This window comes from Ambystoma mexicanum, chromosome 10 (genome assembly GCF_040938575.1).
Source record: "Ambystoma mexicanum isolate Mex_15411 chromosome 10, UKY_AmexF1_1, whole genome shotgun sequence".
Taxonomy (NCBI): domain Eukaryota; kingdom Metazoa; phylum Chordata; class Amphibia; order Caudata; family Ambystomatidae; genus Ambystoma; species Ambystoma mexicanum.
The window spans coordinates 543817188-543842559 of NC_090932.1; the positions used below are offsets into that span (position 1 = coordinate 543817188).

Below are 25372 nucleotides of genomic sequence, written 5' to 3' on the forward strand. Positions count from 1 at the left end.
TTGGCAGATTATCGTTGGTCACATGCACATGTCCCTGGTTGTATGGACGCCATTATTAGGCCCTCAATGTGTCCTGTGCCATGGAATAATGGTGTGGGTTGCATCTTCAAGATGATACACGGTGTGCTCTGCCGTATTGTGGCTCATGCATTGTGTACGAATACAGCTGTGTTTGTGTAAATTTAGTGATGTGTTGTGTTCTGTAGGATTTTCTGATGGGGAGCGTTGGCAGTAGGCTCTGCAATGTTAGGCATGCACATGTTTGTAGTGGTATAGTTTGCGATAGCGGTAAACCACCTCCATGGCATGGAGGCCACCTTTTGTTTCAGGAATCTCCTGGGGAGTCCGTGGTAGGGATATGTATTCTGTTGTGTGCTTGAGGAGGGCATCCAGCACTTGCTTCAGGATGCAAGTGTATGAGGGTGGTGAGATGCCCTGCATGTACCACACTGTGTGCTGGTAGGTGGCTGTGGAAAGGAAGTAGGCACCGACACTACCTTCAGTAGAGGGAGGATGGCGGTGCGTATTTCAATAAGGCTGACAATCGTGTATCACGTCCACAATGGTGTTGATGGTGTCCCGGTCCAGACGGTACAGGGCGTGGTTGTGCTGCGGGGTTGGGTTGGAGGGACTGGCTCTGATGTTTGGGATTGGGGGCTGCATGCGTGGTTACTCTGGCTGCACTGGTGGGGCATGCTGGGCCTGTCACACCCTCCTTCTCCTGCTGCATCTCCTGTGTGGTGCCTGCTGTTGGTGTTGGTGTTGTTGCTGGTGTTGTAATGCATGCATGTCCTCCAGCTGAAGTGTTGATGCTACTATTGGATTGATCTTGGTGTGGTAAGGGGTGTGGTGTGTGGGTGTGCTCCTTTTGGTCAGGCACAGACTCCATTGCCTCTACCTATGCTGATGGTGTGTACCTGTGGCAGTTGGGAACACCGCACATGGCATTATACGGTTGGTCAGAGATGCCGGTATTTACGGCATGCCATAAACCACTTTTAATGCCTCCATAATGCCAGTATTTGCATGTCCGCTGCACTTTTGATCTCCTCCGGGTTACAGGCATGCCGTTATTGCCGGTATGATGGCCCGCGTGCCCGCACCCTTCCCGCTATTAGAGGCACCGTTATTTACAATACCGCTAATAGCGGTTTGGCAGGTCGGAATAGCCCGGAGCGGTAAGCGATGCCGGTAATCCTTTACCGGCATCGTTTGTCCCTTACCTCCAACCTCGGAATGACCCCCATAGACTGTTAAATAGGCATCCTTGAAATACAATCTCATGAACAAGCCTCCTGGCGTCAACATGTCCTTTAACAGGCAATCATCTCCATTTGGAAGTACCGATAGACCTCCAAATGGTTCTATTCCCTCAAATGTATCACCGGCTGGAACCCTTAGCCTGCTTTCTCTTCCATAGAGATAATGCTGACAAGTTCCCTTTTGGTGAATCACTGCTTTCTTCACTGTCTCTTTCTCCAATTGTTCCTGGACTTTCTGACAAATCAACTGAGGGTCCCACCCAGAAAGAAAAAGTTATCTTTCTGGAAAATGTCTGATGTAGGAGGCTCAAAACCTTTAGAGAAAACAACTGGGTGGTCTGAAGAACCCAAGGTTCTCGAGAAACAAGTAACCACTTTTGAGTAAAGAATCTCTTCAGCCCCCCTGGTTGACTCTCGACTAGGAAAGACACCAACCCTGGGAGACAGCTGTTCTCCCCAGCTGTTCTCCCAGGGCCGCCCTGAATGAGCGACCTCTGCCCCACTGGGCCCTCTGGTGGAAGAAGGTCTGTCAGATTCGCTGCAGAGTGAGTGGGAAATTGGTGCATCGTGGTGCAATTGGACCTGAAGAGCTGGAACCCTGGCTGCCGAATAACCCATTCTACGGCCAACCCTGGAAGAGACCCATATGGAAAGTATTTTAGAGAATTGGGCCTTTTCAAGCTGGCTGACAGTGCTAACATACTTTCCCAGCTCTTTCACAAACTCGTCTACAAACAAAAGATGTCTAAAAGAAGGGAGCGGGGGCACTACAACATCTCTCAAACTGCACGTGGTTTTCTAATTCAATGTAGGGTTGGACCGTGCTGCAGGTGCACAGAGGTGGGATGCTGATGCCCTTACATCATCTAAACATGTAAATTGATAAGAGATTGTCTGCACATCTTGCTCATGATCAATGTTTTTAACTAACAGATGTTAATTCACCCCCTGATGGTAGTTAAGATAAACGAGTTTAATTTGAGCACCAAGAACAAATAAAACATTAACACACGCCTACTGTGACGAATACATAATTCAACTGACATGTATAACAAAAGTATCTGAAGTCAGCCGACACGTCTTTCGACCCTGCGGGTCTTCTTGAAAGATGATAAATAAATGAAAACATATTACAGCAATTAAATATTAAATGCGTGGATACAAACAAATCATGTGAGACCCAAAGAAAGAACCACCCAAGATTTGACAATCAGAAAGGGGAGACAAAAAGGAGAAAGCAAAGTTCCATTAGTTTAGAATCAAACATATGGCACCACATTAGTTCACAAAACCTGGTTTCCACAAGCAAAATAGTAAACGTTTTGTTTGCCTCCTAATGCTCTTGCTATCCATCAGAATTTAAGCCACTCCATAGTCTGGAAAGCAGAACATAAATGTATACACATCCGGCTTATAAGAAACACATCATAATCAAAAACAAGAGAAATCAACTGCTGGTGCCAAGCTTCACTTAGTTAAGCAAAAAAGAAAAACTACCCCTCATTTTAATCAAGGAATTGACAGTCTGTGATATGTGAAGCTTACCAAGTGAAAAATCGATAATCTAATTTAACAGTGTTTATTACTCTTGTATCTGTAATCAGGAGATCAATTGCGAAAGCATGGGAGTATGAGAAAATGTATGAGGTGAAAATACCTTGAGTTCCTTGTTTATTTGTTTAATTTTCAATCCAGCATGTAAGTATGAATAAAAGATGTGGATGTGTCAATTATATAATTGGTTAGTCTGAAAAAACTATTAATAGAATTAGGAGGGTGTGTTTAAAATATTGGCATTATGGAGAAGAGAAAGCTGGGAAAATCCCAAATTGGGTTAAAAATGTTACCCAGGATCGTGCAATAGACTGAGTGAACTGCGAGAATGAGGAATACATGCACTGAGAAAAGGCTGCCAACATTTAGTACAAAGCTTTATCCACTGCCTGAGACAGAAAAAGATATTGACAAATGGCACAAACTGCCCATGCCACAGATCCTTCTTCAAGGAAGGCGCCAAAGGAAAGGGCAACGAACATGTCCATCCTGCATCAGGAAAATTCCTTCCATGTTCACATGAAACTTATATTTAATTCGCGAGGCTGCAACACGTGAAGTCACGCTTATGCGTGTTTGTTTATGGCATGCAAGTGTCCTTTGCTCTAATAAGCCGGGCACTTAGTGCTTGTCTGTTCCTTCCAACCCACTAAACCCGTGGTCCCCTAAAGAAAGTGCTCGAACACTACACTCGTGTGGAGCAGTAATTAAGGAGGGGTATCTATCCTGCTGGAAGCTTTTTATATGGATTGATGTGCTTTATAGTTAATATTTCGAAATTCATAATTTCGAATGCAAACATGTCGAAAAAATAATACCGAAAAAAAATGTTGAATGTCTATTTTTTGTTATTTTTTTGTTTGAAATGGAGGGGTTCCCACTCAACCCCCCCCCTTTTTAAAACATTTTTTATGAAACATTTTTTTTTACTCGCGAAACCACAAAAAAACATGTAATTTAAAAAAAGAATATCAGTATTTTTTTTCAACATTTTTGTCATTAGACATTTTAATTTCGACATATTAACTGGATACCGATTGGATGGATGTGGAATTGTGACATGATTATTTATTGAAAGGGTGGGATTGTGAATATTGTCGTCTTTTTAAATCTTACTGCTTTGTGGAGCGAATAAAGATCATGATGCATAATAGCCTCTGTGCCATGCCACATAATTAATTCCCTGAATTGTCCACCAATGGAGTCTTACCCTGCCAAGAAAGGTCCTCACCAATCCACCAATGGGACCTTGCCCTTGCACTGGTCCTCCAAAAAAGACTGCACACTGCTCTGAAACGTCCCAACCATAGTTAGCTATCACCTATAAATATCAGTCTGTGACAAAAAGTAGGCCTCAGCACCAAAAGAAGAACTTGTTTAAGTTGTTCTTTGGGGTAAATAAATCAGAAACGATGTGCCTCTTTAGGCTTTTTGGGTCAGTTGTATTGGTAAAAATTAGAAGTTGCACGGTGTACTAAGTTCTCAAACGTGACTAAACCTAGAAAGCCACCCAATACTCGCCTGTTGGACAAGCCTTTCAATCATTGCCCAGTAGGCCAGTCCATGCCTACCCCACCAAAGGGGTCCAGCATTGCCTTGAAGCATCACCCGCCTTCACTAATTGGCTCCTTTGCTTTATGAAGATCAGTCCATTCTCCCATCATATAGAACCTGCTCCGCCACAAAGGGCCAAACATTTCTTCACAGGATCTTAATTTCTTACATTCCCTGCTCTATCAATGGAGCCTGGCCCCGTCTGGCAGTGTCGCCCAGTGCTTGGTGCATAATCACTTTAAACTTGAGCTTCTCGCTATAACGTTTTCACAATAGCCAGTATGTTGCTAAGATCTCTGTACCCTTGCTGTAATCTATTCCTTCTCATCAGCTCACTTTCCTTATTATTCTTTTCCAGGGGACGAGTTGGAATACATACGTCCCAATGTCTATCGGAACATTGCACATCAGCTCAACATCTCCCTGAACTCTGAGACAGTGGTGTCGGATGCTTTCCTGGCTGTCGCTACTGAGATATTTTCAGCAGGTACAGTGTAAGAATATAAGGGTGGGAGGTTTGGGTTCTTGCAAATAACACACATTTTTGGTGGAGAGTTCAGAATTGAGCAGATAGAAAAATGGGCCTGATGCGTCATCACAACCATAACCTTGAAGTATTTGGCTCTGTGCCTTAGGGATCTTGGTCTATTTTCTGAGTTGGGGTTCTCCCCATTTATTCACAGTGCACCCTATTATTATTCTATTTCGTCTTACACACACAATCAATGTTACATGCATGCAAAGAAATCTACCTGAAATGTGAGACTAGGATGTGCCATTTCAGCTAACAAGTTACACATGTCACAGGCGCCACTGTGGTGCGTTGGTGAAAATCACCATCCTTTCATATGAATGGGCTGCACCACAGGGGACTGGGTTAATCCGGCCGCAACCAGATTTGCCGCGCAGTGGGTGGAAGAAATTAGACTTCCTGGGCTCGCCCTTCCCTCAGAGACACAGTACTTCTTTATTTCAATAGGGGGTCTTCTTTATCTACAAGGATCATCCCGGACTACAGGGTATAGCATGCCTCAGACATGAAAAAAATTGTCCTTAGAAATGAATGCTTCTTAAATCATGGTACAAATCACCATTAAACTGCCAGTATGGAGATAATGGTTATCATTTAGTTACGCTCCCCGGTTTGCCTTTAACCAGATTGACGAACGATGGAAACACGAACCGCAAGAGGTCCCAGAACACTGAATGCAGCGGAAAACTAAATGATGAGAATCCCTGACAGATGTTTTAACTTAAGTGTGAGAGCCACAAATCTCAAGCTTAGCTGAAGCTGTGGGCGCTGCTCACTGTGAGTAGCTGCTCCACTGGGTGTATGTTGGGCACTCTGGAACACTGCAGTGGCATGTCTGCTCACATTGGTAAATCCAAATTGTCACAGATCGCCAGATCCCAATTTAAAGATTCTGCACTGACTGTCATCCAATTTAAACCACCAATCAAGACCACCGGATGCTGAAAGGTGGGTTACTATAAGTTTTAAATTAAAATAAATCCATATGAGAAAGGCACCTAATTATTACATGTAAAACAAACCCTGCAATGGAGGAACCAATCCTGGGTTGACTTAGAAAACCAATTACGAGACCAGCCTTATAAAAGTAGATATAGTGAGCCAGTAGGCGAGGAAGGCTGGGAGAAAACAGACATGCTTTCAACCGCTCCCTGGATACACAGGGAGATTACTACCTGAAAATAGGTAGTGCATGTTCTATCAGATATGCAACAGTTGATATGGCATGGGTATGCAAGGGGTCTACCAGAAGAGCTGGTGATGGATGGAGTAACTCTAGAGCTAAGGCACATTTTTTGGATAGTTGAAAAATAAGACAGAACACTATAGATTATCTGGAAGTGAAAGAAGTAAGTGGTTAGGAATCACTTCTACCATGGATTGAAAAGCCGACCTATAGGATTACTTTGACAAAGTTTAGTTTCAGTGTTTTGCCTTATGCTTCTTTCACGGGTAAGTGGTCACAAAATGTCTTAGGAAACTGCCCTTTTTGCAAATATGCATCAGAGAAGGTACGTTTTTCTTTCTTCTATCCTGTGTACTCTATGCCAACATGTAGGTGGATAAAACCGCTTCTAAAAAGTCAAGGAGTGAGAAAGATTGTTGTGGCAGTAACATTGATAAAAACTTGTAATACACAGGAAATAGCACTCTGGCCTGCACCATTTTTAGCCAGTGCTTGAGCCATTAGGAAACATTTTTAGATTCACAAATCGTATATGTTTTTTGTCATATTATTTAATTTTACAGACTGTATTGTATATTTTGGCATATTGATTGGCGTTGATGAACTTGCATATAATGTCTTTTTTTTTTGTTGCATTTGGTTAAAATAGACCTTCAAAAATTAAAAACTATTTCTCAATTCGAAACAATCATAAGTACATTCACATTTCTTTACATTTACATTTAGATCCATAAAACTAGTTATCTAAGAAAGTATTAATTTCATTCTGTTATTTCAGCCAAGCATAAAACATAACATAATTTTTAAAAACACTTTTGCTTTGTAAGTAATTATCCATTTTAATACTTAAATCTTAAAAGTTACCAAGAGAAATACTTTTCGAGAGCTCTTTTAAAATGATTCCCAATCTGACCGCTATTTAGAAAAAAAAAAACCCTTTCATGTTATACATTATTCCATCAGCCAAGTAAGCCAGTGATTTTGAACAATAAGACTTTCTACTATGTGTTATGCACGATCAGTCATGTATACGATATCAACAGTCAATTTAAAATCACCCAACTCTTATTATGCTTTCTTGATTCTGTAACTAAAAGGATCCATATGGTCCTTTTATTCCAGTCACAAGTGCAAATTTAGGTCAAGCCCCAGTGTGATTTACTACTTTTCCTTGGACACATTGGATGAGTCTACAAGTATCAGTCAAAAATCGTACCACCGCAATTTTTAAAGCCACTAAAGACCCATGCAGCATGTCCCACCAGAGATTATCAAGATCGACTCTATCTATGTTGTTTACACATTTTTCAAAATCATGTACACGTTTGGATTTGAGATGTTCACAGTTTAACAACAAGTGTCTTAATGTTTCTTTATCATTCTCTCTGCTACAAAATCTACATACTGGAACCCTGTCACTCGAGCCAACTCTTATTTCGATTATCTCATCAGTTAAGAGCATGTTAAACCGAAACCTCATGAACCCATTATGCACATTCTTGTCTGGGAACTTAACCAGGTAGGATTTGTGGAGTCCCAAAGTCTTATAGTGTGATATTAATTGACAATACAGTTTAGATTTCCCCACCATTTCCATTGTTACAGCCCAATCTGCATTCTGTATAAACTTTTTTACTCGTAGAGGATTGTTGATAAGCGTTTCTCTTGTTAATCCGAGTAGATCAATTTTACACATACAGGAAGCTGTAAATTTAAAAGTACAGTAGCCTCTGAGTTGCCATTTCTGAGGCCCATTCCTAATAAGTCGTAAAGAATGGCGCCCTTGTTCAAATGCAGCTTTCTGAACAGATACAAATAACGCCAGTCTACAATAGCAGACAATGATTTCAAACCTAATTCGTACCTTATTGCAACAATAGGTACAGATTTAGGTAAGCAATACAAAATGGTTTTCCAAATTAGTGACTCCATTTTATGTAGCTCTGAACTAATCAAAATAGGGAGTAGCTCTAGACCACAAACGATTTTAGGGACCACCTTTAGATTGTAGAAACGTAGTAAGGGAGTAAGAGAACATTTCCCAAACTTTTTGTCAATTTTCCTCATCATCACCAATTGACTCCGTACCCTATCTGTTAAGTATTGTCTATAATGGAGTTTCACGTTGTTGTTAAATATTGGGAACCTCAGATACCTCATTGTGGTTCTTAGAGCGAGCTTTTCGTGTTCTTTAAACCATGTATACCCGATTGGCGACTTGTGATTGCACAATCTCGTTATAACTGTTTTTTTAGTTGTTTCTTAAACCGTTTAGGGTAATGTATTCAAGAAATGCCACTATCAAATGTTGGAGATCACGAGGGGTATGGTCGATGAGCAAAAAATCATTGGCGTACGCGCACCACTCCATTTTAAATCCTTCAACTTTTAGTGATACAAAAGAGGCTTATCCAAACATTTCCCTGCATCGGAATCATAATGGTTGAAAAGAGCTGATGCAAAAATGCATCCCTGTATTAACACATTAGAAATTCGTACTGGGCAGGATAGTTGGCCCTCAGTGTTTAGGCGAACATAGATTTGAGAGTCTTGATGGAGGTGAATAAGAATCGACAAAATCTCCCCCGGTATCCCCAGTTTGTTCAATTTCGACCACAGTCTGGCCCTGTCAACTAAGTCGAAGGCCATAGACAGGTCCATAGCTGCGATATAGATTGGCGTGAATCTCTGAGCTCAGGCAGTCATTTTTCTACCGTTCCGTTCTGCTAATCTTTGGAACCTGAATCTTCCTGTGCAACTATCAGGGACCTTTGTGAGTGAGTGCGGACCTTATCCAGGCGCTCGTGTGCCTTTAAGGAGGCTCAGCTCCCCTCTGTCACGTGTGCCTGGAGGCAGAGAAAAGACACGTACTGCCACCCTAGCGGCGTTAATCCCTGGAGCGTAAAGGGCTGGAACCGCTGTTTTGCTGTTTGGCGGAAGGTGAACTGTGATTGCAACGGATATTAGTGTGAGTTATCTACACCAACAACTAGTAAGTAACTTGTCCGTTTGCCCCCTACCTATCTTGAGCCCTCAAAAGGGCTAGCCTCTGTATAATAGTGTGCAACGTGCTTAGAAGAACAGCTGTGGAACGTGCTCTTTGTTGATCTAATGGTGTCTGGCAGATTTGAAGACTTGAAAACTATTTCCCCTGTGGCGATTCAGACCTTATAAACGGCAGTTTATATAAATTGGAATTTCAAGTCGAAAAGGAGCTCACATTTATATTCCCCAATAAGGGAAGGATTGATCAGAGCAATATAGTGCTTAAGTTCAGAGTGGTCTTTCAATTGGTAATGGGGCAAACTGATGGATTGAGAGAATTGGGTTTCAATATTGAGATAGCGAATTGAGAACCAACCCCCTCTAAAGTCGATAGAAATTGGGACTATCAGGGAAACCTGACAATGGTCTACCACCCGGAAAGATATCTCCAATTCCAACTGAGGCATCTCTCTGGAGGAAATAATGGAGACACACGGGATTGGGCCCAAGTCACCTCGGCACTGTGGAATTGAATACCTCTTGGCAAGAGCTCCTTCCATGAAGGAGACGCCCCATATTAATACCCTGAGATGCCTTTCTTGGAACTCTAGGGGGAACCTTCATTTATTTACAAATACGGACACAGGCGCTATGTTAAAAACAAATTATTGTTTTTTTCTTCAAGAAACCTGGTTGCTCTCAAATCCCTCGGTAGATGGCTATGAAATCTGTTCTCAAAATGCTAAACCTAGTCAGGGGGGAGACCATCGGGAGGTTTACTTATTGTTATAAGGTCCACTCTTGGGCTCTTAGCTACAAATATTCCTGACATGCCTTTAGGTATCCTGGTGATTAAAGTCTCCTTAAAAGAGGAGTGTCATGAACCATAGAACTTGCCCCTTCTGGACTTCCTGGTCCTTATCGCACCGGGGCTTATATTCTTTGTTACTCCCAACATGGCCGCAGCAAGCGACTTGCCTCGCCCCAGCTTACACGTCGCACACGGCACGTCCTATATATTGGCCATGCCCCTGCGGCCCCGCGTGTCTCAACGCTATCATTAGGTAATGACTTGACGTGTGTGTGCTGTTCGGCGAATCCACTTTCCAAGATCCTGGTTCCTTCTTCCTTCCTTTTCCCCTTTCCTCTATTCGGCTCCTGGAATCCCCATTCTTAGTGACCGCTACCTACTATCCTGGACATCCTGGAACAGCGACCTTCCCGGAATTCTGAACGCGCTCTGCAGCCGGACGAGACTCGAGCGAGTCTATACAAGACCCGATCCGTCCACAAGAGGAATCTTCCCGCGGAACAGAGCAAGAAGCGATCCCAGGTGAGACGGGGGGAGATTTACAACAGTTTGAGACGCCCAACGACCGACACTGATACTGCTATGGAGAAAGCAGTCCAGGACCTTATGCGTGGCATGCCAGAGCTCACAACTGAAGTACAGAACTTAAAGGCTGAGAATGTTGTGCTAAGGCAGCTAGTTTTGTCTCGCGACCCGCTAACAAGGACAGTGTGTTACTGGGTGGAGTGGTGGATAAATATGATGGATCGGCAAAATCCTTATGTGGATTCCTGGATTCCTGCTTGGTGCATTTTTCTTTCAAGCCCTATTATTTTTCAACTTCTAGGGCGAAGTTGGGCTTCATAATCTCGCACCTCATAGGGAACGCGTTAACCTGGGCCACCCCCTAAGTCAACTCAGGGGATGCCCTCCTGGATGATTATGATGGATTCATTCAGGCACTCAAGACTATGTTCGACCGCCCAGAACAGGTTTTTAGTGCTCAGGAACGCTTACTTGATTTCCGACAGGGTACTCAGGATATGCTAACATACGTTACTAGATTCAAACAACTGGCCAAGGAAGCGGATTGGTCTTCTGAAGCAAGTTTCACTCTATTTCGAATGGGTCTAAATGAGGACATTAAGGATGAATTAGCCCAGGTGGCTCGTACTAGTTCATTCCAGGCCCTTATGGATCTAGCCATGCAGATAGACTTTCGAATCCAGGAAAGAAAGGCTGAAAGAAGAAAGACCAAGACACCTTTTCAAAAGAATCCCCTTGAAACCTCTGTTAAAACCGATTCTGCCCCAACCCCTGACACTGATCCGGAACCCATGCAAATGGGAGCCTTCCGTGGGCCTATTTCCCCTCAAGAAAGGATGAGAAGGATCCACACAGGCCTGTGCATGTTTTGTGCCTCGGATAAACATCTTGTTAGAGAATGCCCTCTAGCCCCTCTACGGCGTTCGGGAAACGCCAGCTCCCGATCCTAGATGGAGCGAGGTGTCAGGAGAGAGATGTTTGCTCCACATCAATTCCATCCTTGAACTCTCCTGGACAAAACAGTTTGGTGATACTCCAGGCCTTCCTCTCGCCCTCCAAAGACAAGACCTATTCCATTCTGGCCTTGGTGGACTGCGGAGCTATGGTAATTTTCATTGATCAAGACTGGGTTATTAGTCATAATATTCCGTACGAGACACGAAACATCATGCAGCCGGTGGAAGTAATTGACGGAAGACCCCTCTCGTCAGGAGCCATAAGCCTGCAGACTAAAGAGATCCAACTTTCCATAAATCATCATCAAGAGCGGATTACATTCGACATCATTAAGTCAGCCCATTACCCCATGGTTTTGGGTATGCCCTGGTTACAAAAGTACAATCCGTATATCAATTGGACAGCAGGATCATTATTCCCGGGCTCAGAGTTCTGTATGTCCCACTGTTTATCCATGGACCCCTCCTCGATAACTCCTAAAGAACCACTAAGAGACCAAGAAACACCAGTCATGGTTTCCAATATCATACAAGTTCCAGAGCCCTATCAGGGATATGCTGATGTATTTTCTACCGCCATAGTCCAAGCCTTACCCCCTCACAGGCCCGAAGACTGTACCATAGATACAGATCCCTCAGCTGTAATTCCCTTCGGCCGAATGTTCATCCTTTCCGAACCTGAGAAAAAGGCCCTTCGGGAATACCTAGACACCAATCTTAAAAACGGCACCATAAGACCCTCGAAATCCCCAGCGGGAAGTCGTTGTAGTACTGCCTTTACGTGTTCTTCATGTTTTAGAGGATCCTTGGAAAAAATCAATATGTCATCCAGATAGACAATGACGAAGAGGAACAACATATCAGAGAACACCCTATCCATAAAACGCTGAAAGACTGCGGGAGCATTGGCTAGTCCAAAAGGCATGACTAGGTATTCATAATGACCAAAGGGTGTTCTAAAGGCTGTCTTCCATTCGTCCCCTTCCCGAACATGGATTAAATGGTAGGCACCCCGGAGATCCAGCTTCGTGAAAACTACGGCTCCTCTCACAGCTTCCAGGATATCCGAAATCAAGGGCAGTGGGTACCGATCTTTGAGGGTGCATTGGTTTAAGCCTCGATATTCTAAATGGCCTCTTCGATCAGTCCTGCCCACCCCATCCAACGTGGCGAAGGGGAGACTCCTCGTCAACTTTAGACTACCTTTTTGTAGATGAATCTCTGGCGCGATTAGCCTCGGAAGTAAATGTGACTTTTAATAACTGGAGTGACCATGGTACTCTGGGGGTCTATGTCCCTTTTCCTATTAGAGAGGCTTCCATAGGGGGAACTACCAACCTAAGAACGATAGGACATGGTACAGGGGTGCGTTGGTCCCCTTTAAATATTAAACTCTTCAATGGAAAATTGACAGAGTTTTTGAATAATACCTCTTATCAATGGAAACAAGCGGCTTTTACCGGACCAGACTATGATAATTTTTTGAAAGATCTCCATGGCAGAGCCTATGATTCCCTAAGAAAGGGCACAATCAAAAGAAAGCATCTCCATACTTATAATGAAGAAGTTGCCACGGAAAAGGCCAATGTCTGGAAGTTGCTCAGAGAGATCTGTAATTTAAATGCTGACCAATTATATAAAAATCCAAAGAGCAGGGCCATTATACAGAAGTATAAGAACTTCTGCATCTCCCCAAAAAATACTATGTTACAAGAAGATGCAGAGATGATGCTCAGAGTATTGGTAAAAAGAGACCTCGGGGTTTTCAGAAGCTTAATCAATGTGCAAAAACCTGTCTCTGCTACTAATCAATTGAATGGGGTATTGGAGGCTCAATGGGTTAACTTCTTTTCTGACCTCTATAAATATGAGGACAAGGGATGTCATGCCATTGATAAAGGGGGAGGGGCTAATAAGATGACTTGGGATCCTACTATTGAATTCAAAGAGGTACTTAAATTGATACAGGAAGCTAAAAATTCTAGGGCTCCTGGGCCCAACGGACTAACGAACAACACTCTCAAAGCGCTACCAGAAATGTGGGCCCATTTACTCACCATGCTTTTTAGAAACGTGGCGGATAGTGGTATAATTCCCCCTAGCAGGCAGACTGCCCGTATAGTTCCCATATTTAAGAGAGGGGATAGAAATATGGCTAAAAACTACAGACCGATCACCTTGATCGATACTGATTGTAAGCTTTTAGCCTCCTTGTTGTTAACTCATGTCAACGATTGGATAACAAAGAATTACATTCTTAAGAAATGCCAAACTGGGTTTAGGGTGGGACACTCTACAAATTTAAATGGTTTGATTTTGACTGCTCTTCAGAATTCAACATGGAGCAAATATGGTGGAACTCTCTATGTCGCCTCTATTGACCTGTCAACTGTGTTTGACTCGGTCATTGGAGGTCGACTCTGGGCAAAATTAAAAAAGTGGGGCTCTAGCTCGATTGGGACGCTATTTTCACTGCAAATTCGGAACCTATTCACTAAAAGCAATAATTCTATTATATAGACAAAAAGTGGTACCTATCTTAACATACACCGGAGAAACAATAATTAATCAACACACAATGAAATGGCAACAATACGAGGCAATATTCTGGAGAAAAACTCTCGGCCTATCCAACTCATTTCCAATCTCAAGAATTCGGTTGGAACTGGCCTTACAATCCCTTGAATCAATCATTACCTGGAAAAAAATGGATCTCTACAGAAAAATAATTTGCCAGGACAAATTTCCATCTCTAGAGATACTCAAAGAAAAAAAGAACCCTGTATGTGTAACAGCCGTGCATTACTGGTCTAATGAGATAAAAAATAAAATGAAGACATCAGTGAAGATATGCTTATAAACAGACCACAATATGCCAAAACAAGAGTACAACAAAATGACTGGATCAAAACAATAGAGGAACAATCTAAATATAAACGAACAATGATCTGTTCAATAGAAGTAAGAGCCCTCAATGAGTTACCTCCATATTTAGTATGTTTTCCAGACCAATCAATAAGAGACCTTTTTCTACGCTTCCGCTTAAATATACTTCCAACTCGTGATTATCTATTTAGCATAAAACATCCAACAATGACGACCACAGACTGCCGATTTTGTAAAATTGACAACACTAGAGAGACTCTATTTCATGTAATTATGGTTTGTGATGCTTTGATGGACAAAAGAAACTTGTTCAAAGATTTCTTTAAAATCTCTCAGAAGCAGATGAGTACAGAGGAACGATGGGCACATCTTCTGAAAGGACACGACAAGAATTTAATTCTTACAGTTATCAAATTTTGGAGTGCGATTTTGAACGAGACTGTTTTTAAGAAACACAAACATGTATGTCAATCCAATTCTTTAACCTTTTTGTTTTTTCTTTCGTTTTTACTTATTCAATTTTTTCTTGTTTTTTTTCTGTCCCTGTTCTTTTGCATCTTGTAAAGGATAAAATGAAAAGTTTGTATAATCAAACAAAACATTAAAAAAAATTTTAAAAAAAAATTTAAAAAAGTGGGGCATTCCTGAAGGCCTCCTGAAATTAATTATGGCTATGTATGAGAACTCAGTGATCCATTTCTGGCTCAATATGGGGGGGAACTTATCCAGAAGAATTAGAACTTGGATAGGGGTCCAACAGGGTTGCTCTTTGGCACCCTGTCTTTTCAACCTCTATTTGGCAGACGTGGGCGAATTTCTCACTGAGGCAAGGCTTGTGAGTGCTAAATTGGGGGCAACTAGATTCTCGTGGTTGGCTTATGCCGACGACTTCCTCCTGTTCGATCACACCAGAGTCGGGTTACAACGGTTGATTAATAAATTCCAACAATACGCGGAACTCAACGGGTTAAAGATTAATCCTAGTAAAACTCGTATTCTGGTGATCTCAAAGGGTAAAAAGAGTAAACGACTAGATTGGAAAATCGAGGGGGAATCCATTATAAGAGCCCAAAAAATTCTGTATTTAGGCTTTCTAATTTTAGCCCAACCCTCGGTCTACGAACTTAAATTGTTTATTAAACACAAGGCGATTCCACTAACTACACAGATCATTAAGCTGGATAGAAAATATGGAAGATTCTCTTTAAAGCCAGCTGGGGAAGGTTGTGACAAAGCTGCTATATGGTATGGAGCTCCACTACATGGACATCCACCCATTCTGGGACACCATAGAAGGAATAATTTGCAGAAAGGTTTTAAAATTATCCAACAATATCCCTGTGGTAGCTATTTGGTTTGAATTGGGATTGGTCTCACTTAGAGCTAAATCCCTGTGGCGGTACATGGTCCTATTCCGTTCCCTTCTCTGCCCCATAAGTGATTCCCTATATGTGGACTTAGGGAGAGTCCTTTTTTCTCAGGGTGGTAGTGCTGGGAATGACTATCTTAATAAGTTAAAGGTTTTATGTGATAACATGCTTAATGACCTTTCCACGGACAGGGAAATACTCAAGACCAATCCAGATAAAGTTAAGAAACTTCTCTACGTATTAGACTGGACTAATACGATTGAACGTCTACACACTTACCACTCTCTCAGTAATATCAAATATGAACACAGAAAAAGAGGAACTTTATCATTTATTATGTTACAATTCCCTAATTGTTACTACCACACACTCCTCTTGAAACTTAGGTGAAATATATTACCAACTAAAGAGGTTCTGAAGAGAAGGAATCTGATCGATGAAACTAATATCCAATGTAGATTCTGTAACAAGATAGGGGTTTTAGAAACAGAACGTCATCTTCTTCTAGACTGTCTCGCAGAGACGTTGCTAGGGGGGGCTAAGGGGGCTATAGCCCCTGGTCTTTTGGTTGTAGCCCCAGATAGAATCTCAGGAGCTACAACCAAAAGGCTAGCTAGCCCCCAGTCCCAACAGTTCCGACATCAGCTTAGCCCCGGGTCTTTTCCAGACCTAGCAACTCCCCTGCTGTCTCGAATTAACAAAAAGCAGGAATCTATACTTGAGGAAATGTAATACTTCGGGGCTTCTCGGAGACAATTAATACATATGGTCAAGATGTGTATCAGTTTCCAATGTATCGGAAGGTCTAGCGGTGGGGAGTTTTATCAAATCGTTGGACCATGGGACTGTTTTGGCTTGAGAGAAGTTTGGCTGTTTTATATGGATATTCTGTTGTGATTCCCTCTCCTTTAGATGGTTCTTATCTGGGCTCATGCCATATTCATCTTTTATATAAATGTTTTAGCCTAGGCCTCCATTTTTATATGAATACCATATATGAAAATGTATAATGAATTATGTGATATTAATTTTAATGCAGTTTGTACTGAATCTTTGCTATAATCAATTTGTATTGTGCTGAACATCTTTTTTACATGACTTGTGCTATCTTTTTCTTTTTTCCTTTTCATCTTTTTGCCTTTTTTAATCCATTAAATGTGAATGTAAAGGTTTCATATGTAAACCATATACAAGAAAAAAAAATAGATTGGTGTTGCACCTCTCTTCTATGCCTTCACCTTCAACAGAGAGACCAGTAGGCCTCCCGCTTCTGTCCCAACTCCTTTACGAAAACCATATTGCTGTACTGGTAGAATTGAATTATTGGACGACCACTCCTCTAATCTCTGCAGGATCAGCCCAGCAAAGATTTTGGAGTCTGCATCCAATGTAGCAATAGGTCGGTAATTTCGGTAATTGTGGGGATCTTTCCTATCCCCCTGCTTAAATATAGAGATTACATGTGAAAAGTGCCAGGAGACCGGAATGTGTTTTGACTGAATTATGTCATCAAATAGAATCGATAAGGCCTTCACCCAAAGTTCTGGGTTCCCTTAAAATAGGGCATTGGGGGAGACGGTTTGGGCCTTCTGCCCTTGATGAGCTCGATTTCTGATTTTGGAACTTTATGTCCTGAACAGAAAAAGCAAAATTCCACGGGAGTATTTTAATGGGGGTCCAATCAAGGATACTATTTGTACCTGAATATACAGTACCAAAGTGACCTACCCAAACTTTCTCCTGAATCAGTGTTGATTGGGCGCTCATTTGTGTTGTCTCCATGCTGTTTACTAGGAGCCAGAACTGTCTCGCGGATCCGTTTTATAACGCAATCAGCATGGATTCACTATTCATCTGTAGCAAGGATTCTCTGTGGCCTTTGAGCCAATGTTTTTACTTCTGTTTAATTTTTCTCACCCCCTCCTTTTTTTTCTCCATAGTAAGACCTGAGTTCCACACATGCTGCACCTCTCCATTACACCTGTTTTTGTTTTGTTTGACAAGGTTATCATACTGGTTCTCATGCTTGGTCTTTCTAGGAGATTTAGGAATCTTAATTGAGTGCCTAATCAAATTGTCAATAAACATAGGGAAATTGTCATGAGTGAGAAGTGTTCTCTTTATCAATGGTGGTTGCAGCATAGGCCTCTATTTACTGAACATTTAATTTTTACACATTACCTTTGTGCCACACTATTCTGGATTTTGAGCGATTCGTAGTTAGCTTTGAAGTGTATTCCAAATTGGAATTTTGATCTATTTCAAAATTCCAGCATAGTTCCAGCATTCGGTGGTCACTTAGCATCGTTATTGTAATGTTAAACTGGAATGTGCCCTCCAATAAAAAGAGCCACATGAATATATAATCAATTGAAGATGACTTTACCCCATCCGTCCAAGTAATAAGGTCGGTAGAATCATCTAACAGTCCGAATGCTGAGTGTAGGCCCCAGTTGGTGAAAAGTAGACTCCAAAGATGGCCCTGTAGTGTCTTTCGCCTACTTCATGGTGGCCCTCCTATGATGTTATTTTTTGAACCATCTGTTATTACTGAAAGAAGACCCATATCTTTTACTTTTTGAGGTTCATACTGGATTTCCGAATTAAGGTCTCCCATTATGACAATCTGTAGTCCAATATGAGCAATCATCTCATCAGTAATTATTAAGTTAATTTCATCTATTGTGGCCTGTAACTTCTGCTCAGGAAGCCAGTAGATGTTTACAATGAGGGTATTTAGAGTAACGCTGCCTGTCTTTAGCTCCAGTATTATTGCTAAGACATCATGAGATATATACGTATGTTTTATTATCTTCATGTCAGGTCCTTTTTTGATGGCGATGAGAAGCCCGCCTGAGGTGCGTGCTCTCTGAACCTTCGTAGCCGGTTCGCAACAAACATCAAAGCCTTCTAAGATAAAAGGATTGGTCATCCATGTTTTCTGAATGCAAATGATTTTAAATTTGGTGAGCCTCTCACGCAGTTCTTTAGAGTTTCTTAAGTGAGCATGCCCTCTCGAGTTCCAAGAAAGCAGAGGGACTTGCTGATTTTGGTTAAAGACCTGACTTGAAGTCTTTTAGCTGAAGTATGGAATCACGTAGCGTTAATGCCAACCATCTCCAGCTGGGGTCCTCCAGGGTCCCGACTTGATTCCTATCACTCATTGCATTGACAACCCCTTCTTGCGTAGTCTGCACTCTACCATTAAGGCGGAAGCTGTTCTGCAGATCAAGAAATCCCATGCTAAATGGCAATATGTTGTAGCCTAATTTGGTAAATTGTGTTTGTTTCCCTACTATAGCCTCAAAAACTGTTCGGGAGTGGAACACGAGTCTGACATGGTCGTATCTTTTAGGGTGTATAAAGTCTGCCAATTTAATAAGTGCAGTAGACAATGTTCTTAACTGAGGGATTTTGTTCAAAAGTGACAACACCCTCCATCTATTTAATGATTTCGGCCCCCCATATCCGAACATATAATACAATATTATACGAGGATCATCAGGATAACAGGGTATCCTACATTGCACTCTGTTTAATTAACCTTCAAAAACAGATTTTGGTCCCTTAACCAACCCTTCTATTATAGCCTCCCCCCCTTGTTCTTTAGGGTTACTGTTTGTGGCTAAGTGTGTATGGGTTTTATCCGCTAGAATTTTGGGGCATTGTACTCTGTCATCATTTACTCCATCTTTCCGGGTTTCTTGGGTGATCCCAGTATTAGTTAGATGTATTGTATCTGGGATTGCGTCCCCTGTTCTCCCTTTCCCTTCTCCCTTAATATACCCTATATGGAAGACCCCATATCTACTGGGGCTTAGAAAGATTCGACTGGGTAATCAGTATTTTTCCACTGTTTATCTAATCATAGTTTCCAATCGTCGATTGCTAAACTGCCACTCTACCCCTCCAATCAGTGAGGCTTGCTCATTGGTCAAAATCCCCGACGTATAATTTCTCATTGTAAGAGAGGAAGGCTTGTACCCTACCATCTCAGTGACTACAGGCTCCCTCCACCCTAGAGCCTTGCGATGGTGTTCTTTATTACTTGGTCCCTGAGCCCATACTTGCCTATGGATATTCATATCATTGGGAATTTCAGGGGATTCCCGACTCATTTAGGGTGCCACAATTCTATCTGAGTGTCAAGCCTCACTGAGGGCGGGACTACCCTCTTTTGTCTTCTTCGCAAGTTCCCCTTCCTCAATTATTTCTACTGATTTGTCAATGCATGGGAGGGGAGGTATGTTCCTTCCCTTTACCCTCTCTACTGGTTTGGTGAATAAGTGGTACACCCCCCTCCAAGAATTTTGTTTCCCACGTTAAGTATCTTTTTGGGCCCGCTGGAATTTGGTCCCCTTTTTCTTTTTGCCTTTCTGTTTCATCTCATCCATAGGGGTGTTACTAGATGGAACTTCACTATCACGATTACAGCATATGTCCTCTTCCATAGAGACGTCTAGGCCCGGAGTTATGTCACAGTTTATTGTATCTTCCTTTATAAAGTTCCTCCATATGTTTCTTGTTGACTTGTTCATTCCCTTCTTTGAATCAGATTTTGAACGCTTACCCTTTTTTTGCAATTAACGGGGGAAGATGACGTCCTCGACCCATTCCTGGGCGTAGGTGAGGGTGTCAAGTTGCTCTCACGACTATCCAAGACTGCAGTCTCAGTTTCCAGGCAATCTATGACATTCAGCCCTTCATTAAGCTTACTTCCCTGCTCTTCTCCTGCCTGCTGCAAGTTATCTGTGTTCACTGCCTTACATTCATTTTCAGAGCTTTGAGTTTTGATCCCTATATCAGAAACCTTCATCAAAGCCGAAATAATGTCTCGTAAAAGAACAGTATGTATCTTCGATTCACTTAAGATGACAGAGTTTTGAAGTTGTATCTCCCCGCATCCCCCAAAACCCCCACTCCACCCAGCCGGTGTCCAGAGGTAAGGGTTTTGTCCCACTCTTCCCCCCGTCCCTGTGGGTGTTGGGACAGGGCCAGGAGTGAGATCCCTCCCGGCAGAAACACCAAAGGGGTGTCAGGTGGAGAATCCGCTTGCGCCCTGTCCTCCACCCCGCCCTGGGTCTGCTTCCATGGTGCATCACCCTCCTCCCCCGCTAGTTCCTCCCGTGGCAAGCCTGACTCGATTAATAAAGGAGACCGGCTTCCATCATTCAGCTCTGAAATAGCTGAATCAGACAGAGTCGGAGGGGAGGGAGGCAGGGGGACAGCAAGCAAGCACCATCCTCATGGTGTTCTTGACTGGAGTAAAGATGAGAGGCGCGGATAGTATGTCATCATGCATCTGCACCCCCAACAATGTTTCCTTCCTGGTTCTCGGGACCGCCCTCATATTTACAACACAGTGGATAAGTTACTTCGAAGTCAACCACTGAGGTATCAGAGCTTGATGGAACGATGACGACAACCCCAAACTCGATTACAGTATCCAACTCACTTGCCCGCGATCCCGTCGAACAGGTGAACAAACACTCACGTGGCACTCCTGTTGGCATGTATATTGTATCACTTAAGGAAGAGTCTTCCTCGAATTTATTTAACATTGACATTATAGGACAGAATTTTACAAACAAAATGAATCTTTTGCTAATGATTTACACTTACATGAATGAAAGATTGTCTATGTGCTTGAAGTGCTTTTCTGTACTTGAATGGATGCATATATGCCGAATGAAGTGAATTGATGATGATGATGGATGGAAGAAAGGACTTAGCAGAAGGTCTGACTCACAAACACTGATTGTAGAGGGAAGGCCTGAAGGTGAGGCGCTTCCTTGAAGACGTTGTAGAAGAACCACTGGCAGTGTGAGAATATTGTCTCTCCGAAAAGGACACTGAATGATGAATGTTGAATTTAAGAGAATCAAATGTCATTCAGAGACCTGAGAGAAATCTGAGAGAAATCTGAGAGAATCCAAGGTTCTGGAGGGACCTGACAGAAACCTGAGAAAATACATGGTCATGGTGAAACCTGATGGAATATTGAGAGAATGCAAAGTTGTTGAGAGACCTGCGAAGGTTGAAGTGTTGAAGGAACTAGAGGCTGCGGGGAGGCCCAACAACAGTGTGCTCTTAAGAACATCTGCAGAAGGCAGAACTGTAAACTCAGGAGAGGACTGCCTGGGTAAGCATTTGATGTACATTTGGTTAATAGAATAGGGATGGACTTTGGAAAAATAGGTCTATGAACGCTTTTTGTTGAACAACCTTGAAGATTATGGGTAACTTGGGGACTAAGGGAGGCTGGACGCTAAAGGACATATAAAGACTATGTTTGAATTTTCTGTTGTTCATGATATGAATTTCTGGAATTAGACACAAGCATTTCTGGAAGGACAGACAATGTTAAACCATTGGATCAGGCTGAGGTGCAGGGAGAACATAGAGGAACTGTAAGTTATAATCATCCTTGACCCATTTTTACTAAGTATTTGCCTATTATTTCTAGAGTCATCCTTTACTACCTACCTTTACAACCTATAGGCATTTATCCTACCTAAGAACATATTTTGTAAAGACTAATAATGTACTGTTAATAGAAACTCTTGTGGTATTTTGTTCATTTTTGAAATCCCTACACCACCCAGTAGCCATCCCAGCCACATAACACTGTCTCACATTCTTTGCTGTTACTTCACAAACCAGTTAGTTTGTTTTCGTATAACGAGATGTTCGACATTTATATATTGTTTCAAGAAACTGCATATTTTGTGGTGTAGATTAACAGTTTTGAGTTCTGTCCTTTATTTCTGTATTTGGTCATTAGTGTTACTACTTGCGGACATCTCAAGGTCGCACATAATGGACTCTTACCACTATGTTGTGAACACTATGTTGTGAACATCTCAACTCCTCCCTCTTGGAGACTTCAACATCCACCTGGATGCCTCCTGTCCCCCCTCTGGACTCTTTCGCGACCTCTGCGACTCTCTCTCACTCACCATTCTCCCCCCTGGCCTGACTAATTCTGCAGGGCACACTCTCGATGTTCTGATCTCCTCTGACCTTCCCCTCTCTGTCCCTCTCTCCACTCCTCTCTCCTGGAGTGATCACTGTCTCCTATCCTCCCACCTCACCCTCTCTACCCCCCAGCCCAAGCCACCTCCATCACTGCCACTCACCTTCTCTGTCATCCGATCCATGAAGCGCGTGTCAGTTGAGGCTTTCGCCGCCACCTTCTCACCCGCTCCTCCCCCTTTGGCTGACTCTCACCCTGACAAAGCCCTCTCCATGCTCCACTCTTCTATACCTGATATCCTTGCCCCTGTCATGAGAATCTGCCTGGCGCCCAAAGCCAAGTGTAACTCCTGGTATGACTCAGATCTCGTCACCCTAAAACGCAAGTGCAGGGTGGCCGAGAGGAAATGGCGTGCTTCATGTTCATCCTCTGACAAACTGGCCTTCCGCCTGCTGGCTCTCCGTCCTCACCAAGAAGAGAGCTCATATCCAATCCTGCATCTCTGCACCATCTAACAACTCGGCTGAACTCTTTAAAATCTGCAAGGAACTAGCCAATCCTGCCGCAGTCTCTACCTCTCCTGTATCTTCCCAGGCCCTATGCATGGCACTGGCTTCTCATTTCATTAAAAAAAAATCAGGATATCCTGTCCTCACTCTCCTCCTATCGCCTCACTCTCTCCATTCCCTGCTCTTCCTCTGGCCCTTCTGCAGCCACCCACCTCCCTCCTTCTCTGCCTTTCCCCTTTTGTCTGAAATACGAGGTTTCTAGACAAGTCCGATCTATGAAAGTCTCGTCGAAACAGGTTCACCACTGTTCCTCCAAAACTATCAAGGACCACATCGACTCCCTGGCTCCTGCCCTGGCTGATTTCTGCAATCACTCCTTCGTCACTGGTGTCTTCCCATCCCCCCTGAAGCACTTCCTTTTGCACCCTCTTCTTAAGAAACCCTCTGCCGACTCCTCCTGCCCGGCTAACTATCTCCCAATCTCCAGCACTCCGTACCTGGACAAGCTCCTGGAGAAACTGGCCATCTCCCAGCTTAATCTCTACACTGAATCTGTTGGTTGTCTTCATGGCCATCAGTCTGCCTTCAGAGCTGCCAGAAGCATGGAAACTGGTCTCCTGAACATCCGTGAAGACCTGCTCTCCAACCTGGACTCCAACACCCTGTGTGTCCTCATCTTGCTTGACCTCTCTTCTGCCTTTGATACTGTCAACCATGCCATCCTGCTCAACCGTCTCCGTGATAACCTGGGTATCACTGGTAAGGCTCTGGCGTGGCTGACCTCTTTCCTCTCCGACCGACCCTCCCAGGTCCAACTTAGGTCCTTCCTCTCCGATATCTTTTTCTCTACCTGTGGTGTCCCCCAGGGATCTAACTTCTCTCCCTGGCTGTTCAACCAATACCTGGTACTCCTAGCCCACTGCATCGCTGCTCTCTGCCCCAATTTTCAGTGCTATGCGGATGATACCCAGCTCATTTTCAGGCTACCCTCGGCCTCCTCCTCTCTTTCCCTCATCTCTGGCTGTCTGTCTGCTATCCAGGAGTGGTGTGCCGCCAATGACCTCTGCCTTAATGCCAGTAAGACTGAGATTTTACTTATTGGCACACCCACTCCCTCTTTCCCTGCAGCTCAAAAGGCCGCCCTCTCTTGGACCTCTTCCTGCTCCCACCTGCAAGGCTAAAAACCTCGGGTTCATCTTCGACTCCATACTCTCCTTCTCTCCTCACATCTCCGACGTCTCTAAGAAATCACACTACCAGCTACACCTCCTCAGAGGTATTCTTCCTTTCCTCTCCTTCCCTCAGAAGCTCACCATCTCCAGCGCCCTGATTCTCTCTAGGCTGGACTATTGTAACAGCCTCTATCTTAATCTGCCTGCCTCTACTCTCCGCCTTCTGCAACTTATTCAGAACAGGACTACGGGACTTGTCTTTGGCCTCAAGCCCGGGATCATATCTCTCCAGGACTGAAATCTCTGCACTGGCTCCCAGTGGCTGAGAGGATTAAGTTCAAAACCCTCTGCATTGTCCACAAGGCCTTCTGGGTCCTGGGGCCGCAATACCTTCAACTCTCTCTTCCCAAATATATTCCTTCTCGAGCTCTTCGCTCATCCGCCTCCAACTCCCTCAGGGTCAGTCGCTTCTCCAGCAACGAGTTGGTGGTAGATCTCTCTCTTCAGCAGGGGCCTACCTGTGGAACAGCCTTCCTGCCTCCCTGAATCTTGAGAACCATCTCCGGTTCCGGAAGCACCTCAAAACCTTCCTCTTTGCTTCTGCTTTCTCTCCCACCCCCCCCTGCTAAATTCCTGGTTGAAACTGCACTGGTTACCTAGCCACCCTTTCTTTATCAGGCCCAGGCCCCACTAATTGCACACCTGCAATGCCTCCATGGCAACCCCCGCACCTGGGGACGCACCTGGGGACTGTTATTCTGTATCCCTACAGTCGCCCTACCAGCACTTATGTCTGCTCTTACCTTGCACTTGCCACCATCTGGCCGCTTTATTTCTCTTATTTATTCTACTATCCCATGTACTGCACTTTCCCCTCTCCCTTCCCCCTCACACTTTTCCTTTTCCCCCTTCCCATGCACTTGCGCGATCTGAATGACACCTGGCCTAGTAAGATCGCTGTCTGTTTTCCCTCTGTTCCCCCTCCCTCGCCTCGTCGCACCTCGAAACACTTGTGTGTAGGTGCGTTATCTACCATTCCGTTGGCCTCATTCCCACGGACGTCAATTCATTATAATATCAGAGGTTTTCTTTTT

At 43.4% G+C, this 25372-nt stretch overlaps 1 protein-coding gene across 2 annotated transcripts in view; it reads left to right on the top strand.

Annotated features, from left to right (window-relative positions):
- BOK (BCL2 family apoptosis regulator BOK) overlaps positions 1-25372 on the top strand; it is a 657860-nt gene that overhangs the window by 149366 nt on the left and 483122 nt on the right. For both annotated transcript variants that reach the window (XM_069618118.1, XM_069618119.1), the window contains exon 2: positions 4729-4857. In XM_069618118.1, the coding sequence (XP_069474219.1) occupies positions 4729-4857 (129 nt within the window). The remainder of the gene's footprint in view (positions 1-4728; positions 4858-25372) is intronic.